At 37.6% G+C, this 13,809-nt stretch overlaps 1 protein-coding gene across 5 annotated transcripts in view; it reads left to right on the forward strand.

Annotated features, from left to right (window-relative positions):
* BACH1 (BTB domain and CNC homolog 1) overlaps positions 1-13,410 on the forward strand; it is a 31,838-nt gene extending 18,428 nt beyond the window's left edge. For all 5 annotated transcript variants that reach the window (XM_068425014.1, XM_068425012.1, XM_068425016.1 and 2 more), the window contains 3 exons: positions 1,461-2,852; positions 4,600-4,806; positions 9,836-13,410. In XM_068425014.1, the coding sequence (XP_068281115.1) occupies positions 1,461-2,852; positions 4,600-4,806; positions 9,836-10,297 (2,061 nt within the window). In that variant the 3' untranslated portion in view covers positions 10,298-13,410. The remainder of the gene's footprint in view (positions 1-1,460; positions 2,853-4,599; positions 4,807-9,835) is intronic.
* The last annotated feature ends 399 nt before the right edge of the window (positions 13,411-13,809 follow it).

A 13,809-nucleotide genomic window follows, 5' to 3' on the forward strand; every position in this document is an offset into this window, starting at 1 on the left:
TACAGATGTTTTTTTTTGCTCTTGATCCTTCCAGTTTTTAGCAATAAGTGTTTCTACCTTACATAGAAAGAACATACAGTTTTGAAATATTGTATTAGTTTTGTTAAGTTTCATGCATGAATATCACTTGTTTGTAAATCCACTGTAGTGATTTATTGACTGTACTAAGTTTGAAGACTTCTTGCCAGTTTATGGATAAACTGTCTTTTACATTCCCTTTCCCCACATTATTAAGGATGAATTAATGTGGTGGTGTAATCAGTAGTCTTTATCTCCAGAGCATATTTCAAATGCTGTTTTAAGAATTATTTAGATAGGTCATAAGAGTTTCCAGAGTTTTGCTAAACTGTCTCTGTGCAGATCTCTTCAACTTCCTTTCATGTGTTTTTTGTGCTCTTTAAAAAAAAAACAAAACCCACCAACCAACCACTAAAAAAACCATACAAAACAAACCCTCAACTGATTCCTAAATTGAATTGCAAGTATAATTAATTTTGTTGCTGGCAGAAGAATTCAATATAGTTAATGCACTAATATAGCACTTTATTCAGCATAAAGTCCTGTTCATTTCAATAAAGGAGGGGAGCAGAATGTGGGCTTGAGTTTGAGTAGTAATGATGGACATACTGCTTTGTCCTTCACTTGCAGAGAAAGGCTAAAGGAAGCATCATGTAATTTGTAATATGGTAATCTTGTTTACAGCTTTCTACCTAATTCCTTAGTATTTTTTTCATGTGTAGAAGATGATCTTGTTCAGTTTGTGATGATACAGTTTTTTGTATATGTCTGGATTCACTGTTAGGCAACTGTTCTGCAGTAAAAACTGAGATGATAGTGATGGAAATGTTCAATTAAAACTACCTAATCCAAAGAGGCTTTAAACTGAGAATAATTGGTTTTGGTGTACAGTTTTTGAGTACAATTCTTTTCATCTGTGGGAGGAAGAAAGGAGTAGGTGGCTATAGTAATAAATAATCATGTGTGGTCAAATTCCATTTTTTTTCAAGCTTTTTTATATCAATGATGCATAAGACTGAGCAAATAACCCTAATTGCTCTTTAAAGGAATAGTTAAATACCAGCAGCATTTTGATCTTATTCTAGAGTAATTCATGTCCAACTTGGGTTTGAAAGGTGTCTTCATAAAATTGGAATCTAGTTGCTGGTTTTCAGTATACAGCAATACTTTTCACTTGTTACTACTGTATTGTCAGAACATTTTAAGAGATTGATCACTGTGAGGAAATAATTGCCATAAAATGTATAGGATAAAATTGTATCAGAAGGTTTGTTTCAGAACGAGTGTGGCCAGGTTTCTCTGTGGAACAAATCTGCTGCTTTTGTCCTGTACTCTGTCCTGCTGGCATGGTTTGCTCACAGGTAAATTGGGGTTCTCTGTGTTTCTCTATTTAAAACCATATTGACCATACTAATATTTTTTTCTTTTTATTTTTTTAATAGGTAACACTTAAAGGATTTAGTCCTTTGCTTCAGTTTGCATACACAGCTAAACTTATTTTAAATAAAGACAACGTGTCTGAAGTTTGCAAGTGTGCTGAATTTTTGGGTGTACACAACATTGAAGAGTCTTGCTTTCAGTTTCTCAAATTCAAATTTTTAGACTTTAAATCAGATCAGCAAGAATGTCCTAGGAAGAAGTGTTGTACACAGAGCTGTCAGAAAACAAACCCTAAAATTGGCAATGTGGATGATGGAGACCTAGAAATAGATGATGAAGCAGAAGAACTTTTAGAAAAGGAATATATTCAAACTCCTGACACAAAGCTCTGTAAAGATGAAGAAAATGCTAAGTCATCACCTGCTCTCCAAGATAATGCCAATCAAGCATGTGATCCTGTACATTTAGAAAGGGGTGGTGTTTCCAGCTTATCTTCGCAATGCCCAAAGTATAGGAAATTCCAGAAAGCTTTTGGAAATGACAAAGTTCATACTTCAGAGTCCAATTCCAGTATTAAAGACATTCAGGTGCCACCAATTGCAACTTTTCTTGGGAAGGAAATACCTGATAATGATGGCATACAGAAAGCTCAGGAGTGTGTACCTATGCAGCTGGTCTCAAGATGTGAAGAGACTCAGGTAAAAATGGAAGAAGGGGAGGAAGGCACTGAGAAAAAGGAAGAGTCAAAGAGAGATTCTGTGACTCAGAATGTGTCGTGTACTGTGGAGAAAATGGATCTTGCTGCTTTCCCCCAAAACTCTGCTGCACCTCATGGACTCAGTTCTGTGTCTTTTTTACATACTTGTGAGCAATATGGTAACTTGAATTTCCGTAGTATGCAAAACAACACAGTCTTAGCTGAAAAAACTGTATCAGGTACTGGAGTTGTGAATGACAAAATTGAAAGTCAAGATGACACACCTTCAAAAGCTGATTTGTGCACCAGGGAAGCCACTAACATTACATCAGCTGGTGATCGAAGCAGTGTGGAGAGAGAGGTAGCAGAACATCTAGCACAAGGGTTCTGGAGTGATATTTACAGCACAGAAGCCTGTCAAGTACATTTACCGCCTGCAGTTCCAAAAGAGCGGTTGGAGCCAGTATATTCGGGGAAAAAATCGGAGTGTCCATGGCTAGGTATCAGGATCAGTGAAAGCCCTGAACCTTGCTCTCAACGAACTTTTACGACATTGAATTCTGTCAACTGCCCCTTTATAAGCAACCTTGGTACTGAAGGATGCTCCAACAGCTCTGAAATAAGCAGTGGAGATTATGTTCAGGGACAGCAACAAGAACAGTGTCCCTATAATTATGTGATCAGTTTGGGAGAGGATTCAGAAACTGACACTGAGGGAGACAGTGAATCCTGTTCAGCAAGAGAACAAGAATGTGAGGTAAGAACATCCTGGTGTGTATCCTTTTGCTTTCCTGTCTCTTAAGGCCACATTCAAAAACCTAATTCTGAGTCTCGGGGGTTTTTTTGTGGTTGCTTGTTTTAAAAATCTGGGAAACAACACTTTAGATAACCATTCAAAGGTTTATATGGAAGATTACTGTTAAATCAGAGAGACTTTAAGTATTTTTTGGTAGGATACTGAAGTGGTAGGTGCTTAGATATTAGATCTCTTCAAATATTTTTCTGGAACAGCTGTATCAGAAAAGGTTGTGAGTCTTAAACGAAGGCATGGGGGTTCTTTTTTAGAATTTTTTTTTTTTTCTACTTCAGTTAAACTTAAGAAAACTCTAAACTTCTTGGAACCTTTGTTTTACAGAAATTTAATATTTTTATTGGTTTTATTCTGAGTTGTGGGGAAAAGGTGAGAGAGAAATGATACTTCAGGTTTACTCTGAAATTAAAATTAAGTTTTCAGGCTGGCTTCAGAAGCTGTGTGTTTAAGACTGCTTTAGTAGCCTTCTTTAAAACTGAGATTATATTTGTTCATCCAACTGCAGAAGTTATTTAGCACTTGTTTCCTTTATGTCATTGCTTTGGTAGTGTTTTAGGCAGATGCCATACATGAGTAATCTAATCCCAAAAGATTTTACTATTTGCCTAGAATGATTTCTGTCACAGTTCTTAGAGCTGTAGAATTGCAGTGTGACTCTGTGTATGATGGATCATTTAATGTCATGAAAATTCATTTGTTTTTAAAGCATTAGTTTTTTTTCTTTTCAAGACACTTTTACTGAGACTTAAAATAGGAAGCTACTGTCAATACAGAAAGCTGGCAGGCCAAACAAAAGGCCAGAACTGGTTAAATACGTTCCTCACCTGTACATTACAAAGAAATAGGTGGCATCGTTGCTGAGTGCAATGCTCTGTCCTTTTTTTTTTCCTTGTTTGTCGCCAGTGGTAGCCAAACACAGGAAGGGGTTTCTCTGCTTTTTAAACTGAATTCACATCTTTGAACACAGCAAGGTAACATATTCTGCTACTTAATATAGTCAAATGAGAGGATTAAAATGAAGTGTCTTTAGCTGGATACATCGTAAAATGTGGCAATTATTTTGTAAAGGTAAAGATGTTCTTCAGTATTAATCAGGACTTCATGATCTGTGTACCAGAAGCTCCTGCTTCTGTAGCTCAGGTGGACAGACAGTAGCAAGAACCTGCTTCTCTGTCTTCTCCAGCATTAAGAATTACAAGACAAATATTGTAATTTCTACATTTTAAGTAAATGCCTGTTTCAGATGAACTTTTCCTGCAGAGAACTATAGGTATAAAAATGTATGCAGGATACAGTCTTAACAGCAGCTGAGGGGAAACCTTAGACTGTATTAGTGATTCTTGACACCTGTTGTGTGCACCACCTAACCATAACTTACTTTCCTCCAGTGTGTTATCTAGTTATTTGCTGCACACATGGATAGATTTCATCCTACTCTGAATATGCTTTTGGGGTCTAACGTAGATGTGCAAAGTACTCCGTTATTTTGCCTGTGCTTGAACTCATCTAGTTGAAACCCCTGGGTTTTATCCACCTCACCTGATGGCTACATTAGCTCGCTCTTGTTGCTGAGATGTGGGAAGAAAGATGAGTTGTGTGGTAAAGAATGTTTAAAATGAGAACTTGAATTTGCCTGTTGGTGTTTGTGTGTATCAGTTTCACCTTTGATTTACAACTGTATCTTACATTCTAGGTAAAACTACCATTTAATGCACAAAGGATTATCTCACTTTCCAGAAACGACTTCCAGTCATTTCTGAAAATGCATAAATTAACTCCTGAACAATTGGACTGTATTCATGATATCCGAAGACGAAGTAAAAATAGAATTGCAGCACAGCGATGTCGTAAGAGAAAACTTGACTGCATACAAAATCTTGAATCTGAAATTGAAAAATTGGTATGTATAAATATTCATTACTGTTGACTTTCGAGTCTTTTTCTAAACATGTTGACTGGGCATCTGGCAGTAGTACAAGGGTGAGGGTGGGTCACTACTTTTTCCACTCAAGCTTAGAAAACTTTATCAGTCTTAGATGACTTCTTGATAGCAGTTCTGGATTTTTTTGTGCTTTACTCTAAAATACACACATTTTTTCATTCTGTGGACTTGTTTCCATTCAAGTAAAAGTGCATCACAGCATAATTTTTGGTGAATGGTGTTTCTGAAGCCCATCAGCATTGAGCTTAATTGTACAGAATGATTCCCAAACCATCATCCCACTCTACTTTTTTTTCTACCTCCTCCCCCTTTCTTGCTTCGTGCTTTTGTTCTTCAGCTTGTGGTGTTGGTCATGATCAAGTTTACAGTTACGCAATTGTTAGTTGTGTAAGTGTTGTTCTTGTAACACATCAACGTGGGCTGGTGAACTGTTTCCCGAGTCATGAATCTTAAAAATGAGACCCTTGCAGAAAGGCGGAAGATATAGCAGAACTCAGGAAGCTGTTTGCCTTTTTAGCAGTTGTATCAAGATTGTAGCTGAAGAATTAGTGCATCCAGATTTCTGTGCAGCTATCTGTTAATACAGTTTCTGCTTCCTAAAATGCAATAAAAAGATAAATATGTAACTTAGAGAAATATGGATGGCAAGTAAATAATTGTGAGTGGCTTTTTTTCTGGTCTTTGTTTCTAGCCCTCTTATCTCAGTTTCATATTTGATCATACCGTGTGCACTAAATAGTTCAGTTGTTTAGGGTTACTGTACTCTTAATTCTTGTTTACGGAGTGTTTTAGGCTTTATATATATGAATGTGATGTCTGCATTAGCTAGGAACATAAGCAGTCATGTTGCAGCTTTCTTCTCATGACTTCAGAGTGAAAAGGAAAATAACATTAGAGCAAAGTGCCATGGGCTAGAAACTTATTTTCCTGAAGTGGTCCATGATCTTTCACTATATGCACTTCTACTTCTGCAACAAAGGAGACAGATAGAATTTGAAGGAAGGCCTGTAGTGCCATATAGCCCTCATGAGCTGACAGAGCAAGTCATTCAGTGTGCTGAATGAAGAAGGTACTCTGGGAGGGAGGGAAATCAGATGATCGTGTTAATAACAGTTACATTATTCTGACTGAAGAGAGAAGCTGCATTTCTGATGGTTCAGAACTTTCTGCCTGTTTTTGTCATCGTATTGTCATTTCTGTTTGTAACTTTGTCAATATTGTGTAGCACTTGGCGGGGGGGAACATTAGAGATTCATCTGCAAGATTAGACCTGTAGTTGACTAAGTGACTGATAATCATAGTATAATATCCTTTTTTCTGTGGAGCTGTGCTAGAACTGACTGAATGTCTGCTGTTTGGCAGATATCACTGCAAAGTCTAGACAATGAATGCTGAGAATTGTGAGGTGAGGTCTGAGTTATGAATCGCGCTCTAGGCACAAACATGTTCAGTTGCTAATTTTCTCCAGCTGTGCAGGTAAGTGTCTTCAGAACTTCCTGAAAAGACCTTGTTTGGAGCTGTTGATCATGTCTGACAGCAACTGATGTTATGCACCATCAAACTTGTGTAAGCAGTGCGCAAATACAGTAAGATCTCTCTAGGCGTAATTTCCAGGTAGGTGGAAGAAAAGAGATGTCTGTGAAAGGCGTTGTGTGCTACATCTAGGTTGCTTCGTGCTCGATGACTCCTGCCTCATTCCTGCTTCTGTGGGTCAGTCACATGTCTCAGACCTATTAGTCTTTGATCTCCCCGCAGTATCCTCTGTTATGTAGCTTTGAGAGAGGATAATACAGTGTAGCTATAGTTTGAAAACTCTTTGACAAGTAGGTAATCCTCTGTACTATAGCCTGTTAGGAAATATTACTTGGTTAAATTCCTTATCCTGATTTCCAGTATGTGCAGCATGTTGTCTTGTATTAATTTCTATTATTTGTGATGTGTTTCTTGGGAAAGTCCTATATCTGGAACAGACTAACCCTGCACATGAGTAGGGGCTGTAGACCACCTGGCTGGGGAGTAGCTTTGCTGAAAAGGACCTTGAGGGTCTGGGCAGACAGCAAGCTGAGCATGGGTCAGCAGTGTGTCCAGGCTGAAAAAAAAGGCCATCAGTGTCCTGGGCTGTATTAACAGGAGCACAGCCGGTGGTTTGAGGGCAGTGGTTGTCCTCCTATACTTAGCACATGTAAGACTGAATCTTTTTGCCCAGTTTTAACCCCTCCCAGTGCCAGAAATACATTGACAAATTGGAACAAGGTTAGGAGAAGGCCACTGGGGTGGTCAGGCCCGCAGTACTTCTCCTATGGTGAGAGGCAGAGGAAACAGGACTTCTGCTTGGAGAAGAGATGGCTGTAGGGAGACCCAATAGCCACTTGCCCATATCTGTGGGGAAGTAGCCATGTAGCCATGGGGAGTGGAAGATCTTTGGCTTCCCAGGGGGTAGTATTTTGCAGCAGGAGAAACAAGAGACATTGTCATAAATTAAAATGGGAAGTTTCAACTGGATGTAAGGAAACACTTTTTTTCCAATGGGGACAGGCAGGCAATGGAGTGGGTTACCCAGAGAGGTTGTACATGCTCTGTCCTTGGAGGGTTTTGTGACATAACCAAGCAAAGCCCTGAGCAGCCTGATCTTACCCAGAGCTGACTTTGTTTGGAGCAGGAGGTTGGACTACAGACCTCCTGAGGTACCTCCCCACCCAAGTGATTCTATAAAATTGAAAGTTTTATGTTAAGCTCTACTTATACTGAAGAAAAATGCTGTTTGGTACTGAATCTGTTATCTGGGAGACTTAAGTTCGGTCATTTCTCTTGATCTTCTCTACTGATAATGTCATTTTTGACCCCCATATAGTTTTTGCTTATTGATCTTTCAGGTGAACCTGAAAGATTCTTGTTGTTCACTAATGTTCCATATCTGAGAATGCCTGTGGGCCACTCAAGGAGATGTCAGCTTGTTAGAAACAGCTCTTTCATAGCACCTGTGAATGTTCACATTCCTTGTACTTTCTCACTTCAAAGCTTTAAAATGAGGGTACTTGTGAGGGGGAGCAAAGGACAACTGGCCTCAAGAAGCACTGCTTCGCTGAAGATTCTGTAGCTCAGGAGGAGGATGTGTCAGTGAGTGACATACTATAAGCTGTGATCCAAGAAATGTAATTGAGATCTTGTGGTATATACTATAGCAGGGAGAGGAAGAGTGTGAACTAAATAGATTCTTCACCAGAAGAATTAAAAGAGCGCTCAGTTTAATGATTGTTATGAGCTCAAAACTAGCTGGTATTACTTAGTGGTATTAGCATAATGCTGCTAAACTACAACAGTAATATTTAAATGTATTAATCTGTCAACAACTTCAGATGGGGGTGGGGAACTTACACTGGAATAACTATTTCTGAATGTTGAAGTTTGTGTTAAGCAGCAGTCCAGATAATTTCATCAGTCCATAAGACACAGCTGAGTGCCTCTACATACCCAAAATGTACATAAAGTGATTCCTGATTAGGAGATCTGGCAACAGCTGCTCCCAGTGTGCTGACAAGTACAAGTTTATTAGCAAAGCACTCTTTCTAATAATTTTAGGCAAAAAGGACTGGCGACAACTGCTTCTCTTGCAAACTGCCACTTAAAGTTAGTCGGTTCTTTCAGAAAGAAGTTGTAGAGGTCGCAGAATGAGTCTCTCCTGCAAAAGGGGATATGAGGAGGACTGAAAATAATTAAACTTTTTAAGAGTGAATTGACACAGCAATAGTGATAACATACAGTCTCTATGATTAAAATTTATTTCTTAAAAACTATTTAAAGCTTTTTATGTCTTCAAAATTCTGCCTCTTTAGTTAATTATAGAACTCAAAAAAGTGTGGCATATTTGGTTTTAGGTTTTTTTTTGTCCTTCACCTGCTTCATTATGGTCTTGCTTGTTTCCTGTCCTTCTTTGCCATTTCCTCAGTTTTCTTTATTCCAGACGTTGCTTGTTTCCATCAGTAGACCTCTCGGTTATCAATGTCCTTTCATCTTCAGCCAGTTGTATCAGAAATCTCAGAAAAAGTCATGACACTGAAGTAAAAGCCAAAAAAAAAAAAGCTAATTTTTAATGAATGGTACTTTTTCTCCTTGATATTCATTAGTGAATTGCCATCCCTTTCGCTGCCCTGTGTTTGGAAAATCCTTTTGCATTATGTAGCTAGATAGTAAGCTTTTCAGAGCAAAGACAGTCTTATTTCATGTCTGAGAGGTGTCTGCCACTCTTTAAGCATGTTAGCTGTGTAATTAAAAATCAAGCATTCAGCAGGTATTCTCCTGTTCCAATAGTAGGTTGCCTACCTAGTGGCACCTGTGTTCTCATCTTGTCAATTCACTAATCTGTCACTACTTTGTCACTCTGCTTTAAATTCTTTAACTTCCAGTGTTCTAGTCAGTGCCTTGAAACAAATTGGATTGCTGCATTTCCAGAGAAAATATTTTGTTTACAATTTTAGCATGTTTTATTTCTTTAACTTTCCTATATTTTCTGTTTACTTTAGAAACTCTTCTTAACTCCATTGTTTGTTCTACAGTGGACTTGGCACTTCTTAAGAATTTAATTTATTTTCATCTACCAGAGAAGTATCAATAGTGAAAATGTGGTGTCTGGTAGTTGTTTAAATGTGTTACCCTGTAGAATTAGTGTTTCAGGAACATTTATAGAAGTGAAGCTAGGTTTCATTTATTTAATAACTACAAATTACTGTTTTGGCTGCCAGCGTGAGTTTTGAAAAAGTTGTATGTCTGAAAAAATCACTTAAAATAGCTGAATTAATGAAACTTCAGGAGAGGTTAGGGTTGTCCTTTTGATACGCATTTGATTGTGGTGCTGTTTACCTCCTTATTGCCAGGTTACTTCTGTTTCAGCAGACCAGATTATTTGCAGTCTTGTTTTAGCTTTGATAAGAACATAAACCATAGTTTTTGTGTTAAAATGCAGACTAAAAGGCTATTTTTCTTTTTGCAGCAAAATGAGAAGGAGAACTTGCTGAAGGAAAGAAACCACATTTTGTCAACTCTGGGTGAGACAAAGCAGAATCTGACTGGACTTTGCCAGCAGGTGTGTAAGGAAGCAGCCTTGAGTCAAGAGCAAATACAAATACTTGCCAAATACTCTTCCTCAGATTGTCCACTTTCATTTTTATTCCCGGAGAGAGAACGAACAGCTCCATCTGATAGTGAGCGTGCGATACCAGCGTGTGTAGGATTAGCAGATGGTCTTTCAGGTGTTACATCTACAAATGAGCAGAGTTCTTGTTATCAGTGTGTGAAAAGTGTGTGTGATGCAACATATGATCAAGTACAAGAACTGCATCCAGTTTCTGTAAGAACATTGGAGAAAACTTCGCTTGTGGAACAGTGTGGACAGAGCAGTGGTATCACAGACTTCTGTCAGCAAATGACTGACAAATGCACTACAGATGAGTGAATCTATTATTTTCCTATTGCCAGACTCTCAACATTGCAACTCAAAGTGAGATTGAGCATTATTGTAAAGCAAGTTACTAAGTGAAAGAAAAGATGAAGCTTTATCTTTTGAGACTACATTGACAATTACATGGTCATTCTATTACCTGGCAGGCTTTGGGTTTGCTCTGTGTAGTTCTAGAGTGTAATTTGTATGTGTCAGCCTTGGAGATTTTTCTGTATGATGATGCCAAGGAGAGTTCAGGAAAGTTGTTAGGAAGTATAAACTCTGTGCACAGATGTTTATTTGTGAGGAAGCTTTCATTCAGGTATAGAGCAGCCTTCACTCTGATTTATGCCACAGTACCTAATGCCACTCTGCATCTCAAGAAAAGCCTCCTAACAGGTGTTTATGCACAATGACTTCTATACCTGGAATTCTTATATCTTTAAGATTTCTTTTTTCCTGGTAGACAAACCTTGAGAAGCGTATATAGCTCTGTAAGTGTTTATTTTGTAGATGGGTTAGGATAACATGATCGTATGAGGAGATTCTGGCAAGTGCAGTCTGGAACAGCTCGTTGCTTCCTGCTGTTCCTATCCCTGTACCAGAGCCAGCTTTTATTGAATATATGCCTTTGTCTTAGCTCTCACAGTACGTAGTTAAGACAACTGGAACAGCGGAGGTGCTGCAGCATAGGGCTCTCTTCTCTAAATTTTTTGGGAGGAATAACAACATACTGGGAAAGGCAGAAGTTTGAAACTGATGCAATTCTTTGATTAGTGTGCATTGGATCCTCTGGCATCTGGGTCCCATACGCTTGTTAAAATTCCTTGCTATATTGTGACTTACTGTCCTAGCACCTTCAAGCTAGCTGCTGTTTCTGATAAGCTGGAATCGAAGTATTGTGAAAGTTTAAGGACAGATTTTTTTTTTTTTAAGGTATTCAGGCACAAAATTCTTGGACTTCAGTGCCTAATTGCCTAAAGTAATCTACAAATGTATTTGTTCTCTGTTCACTGGGACCAGTAAAGCTCTATTTCAGAATTTTAGTCTTCAGGATACTTTTATGGCTAAACCTGTAGTACATTTTCAATGGCTTATGCTATAAGTATAAACATATAGAAAGTATAATAAGGAAGTGAGCTGGAGGGATTTCCTTTATTTACTTTGCGAAGGAGAAATTCAGCCACTAAAAATAATCGCTGTTTTTTAGATTTTTACATGGCAGTAGATGCATATTGTATACCAATGATGCTTTGTTATTTAGATGTTATTCTCACACCGGAACTAAGTATTGAACCTCACCACAGAAAACTTTGGTTTTGCTGGTTTACAAAACATGAAGAATCTTGTACAACCCAGTGGAATTCTTCATTTCCTACCTCAGAATGTATATTAGCTTTTTGTGTCTTTTGTGTGCATGTATAGTAGGCAGCAACTAAGCAGAGGACTGTTGTAAATACTGCTTCGCAGTTTTATCTTGCAGTGAGACAAAACTTGTTCTTGGCAAGGCTCTTCCCCCCTCCCCACCTTATAGGTAACATAGCATTAATAAATATATTAAGACTATTAAGCCACTTATTTAAAACAAAAATTAAAAATTTGACAGATTTCAACAGTGCTTCTCATAACCAGCACATAATACAAGTGACTACACTACCTCACCTATGGGATTGAAAGTTGGTTTAAATCTCTAGTGATATCCTTGGATTTTCATCATATATCATTACTTTAAGGGCAAAATTTATGCTAATGGAGCATAGCTTGTATAAATCACAGTCCTTGCAGTAATTGAAATTCAGAAATAAATACTATATGGCAGGCATCAGGAGAGTTCTACTACTTTGGATATGTTTTCAGGTAATTGAATTGAAATCTTTTAAATGACTATCACTTATATATGTTGATCCTGTTATATGTATTACTCATGAAGCTCTCTGGGTTTTTTCTCCAGCATCTGTATATGCCTGGTTAATTTAATCCTGCTTCCCTCCCATGCTGCCACCCTGGGCAGTGTTTTCCTCCTAAGTCTCCATTTTATTTAAAAAGCAAACCAAGAAGAAACAAAAAAAGAACAGAAAGCCCCAAACCTCTCTACTCTCCATACATAATATAACTTTTAAAGCTGGTGATACTCTGAAATGACGTGGATAATGACATTAAAGCATTGTCCTAATAGTACACATACTCTGAAATGGAATTCCTTGGGTTAAATGTTTGTTATAAAGGGGTGGAGCATATATGTAGAGAATGACTGGCTGGGAACTTAAACATATCCAGTGGCCCAAACCCGTGACACACTTGGCTATGGATGTTGGAAAACAAGGTCAGTGATAACCAAGTTCAGAGGCCGGAATATCCACCAAAGAGTTGTGCTTCACTGCTGCAGCCTGGTCATCAGCCAGGGTCTGATCCCACCCAGCAAACAATGCAGGGCTTCCAGTGCAGAAATCATGGCTGTCATTGACATATGATAAAATTCATGTCATGTTTTTAAACCTGTGATGAACTTGATGAAGTTTGAGGGTAGGTTTTTGCCTAACCAGCTGCATCTAAATAATTTTTAAAATATTTATTTAATACAGTAGACCTACAAGTTGCATGTTGACATCTATAGCCTATATCATCAACTTGCAAAAGTTAAGAATGAATGACAATTTTATGATACAGAATTCTCAGGTACATGTTTTGGAGTTTGGTGGTTTTTTGGTTTTTTTTTTCAGTAAAGAAATACTCGATTTTGCAATTGTAAAATACTTTGTTAAAGCATGTTTTAAAATACTTTGGACAGACTTATCTTAAAGCCATAAGAGTATGATGGCATACAGATTGTAAAATAAACAGATAATTGCAACAGTTGATTTTGTATCTTTCATAATTCAATATTTTCTAAGACTACAATAAAAACCACTATCCTTTCTATGAAGGCTTTTCTTTTTTGTACAAATCTTTTGCAGTGAAAGTCTTTACTGGCGCATTATTCACTTATGTAGTACTACTAAGACATTTCTGAAAACAGTGGCAAAGTAGTTTAATAGAGTTATAAGTGTATATAGTTTATAAGTTCCTGATTAATACACAGAGTAGCAAATATTACTGAGTTGGAATAAATTTCCTGTAAGTTTATTTGACTTTTTTGTGTCCTGTTCTGTTTGGATTTTCTTTTCCAGGGAACTTTGTTGGTTTATTTTTTTAATTGTTATTTAAGTATTTTAAGAGACATAAGAGGTAAATGGCTGATTAATGGCATATTGTAGGTTTGTTTGGTCTAGAAAAAACTGGGAGGTGATGATTATGTGCATAGTATAGATCAGTACATAAGACTGAGGTTTATCATGGGGGAAGTTGTAACGATACGTATGTTTATTAAGCCTCTCAAGAAGTATCTTTGTAATTGTAGATCTGTTGGGTCCTGTTAAATCAGAACTATTGCAGAAAAATTATCCTTTGAGAAGCTGCATTTATCCTAATCTTCCTCTGTACCTCCTAAACAGTAAACTGTAATACTGGATTTAGCCTTTCAGTATTGC

Source organism: Nyctibius grandis, chromosome 2 (genome assembly GCF_013368605.1).
Source record: "Nyctibius grandis isolate bNycGra1 chromosome 2, bNycGra1.pri, whole genome shotgun sequence".
Lineage (NCBI taxonomy): Eukaryota > Metazoa > Chordata > Aves > Nyctibiiformes > Nyctibiidae > Nyctibius > Nyctibius grandis.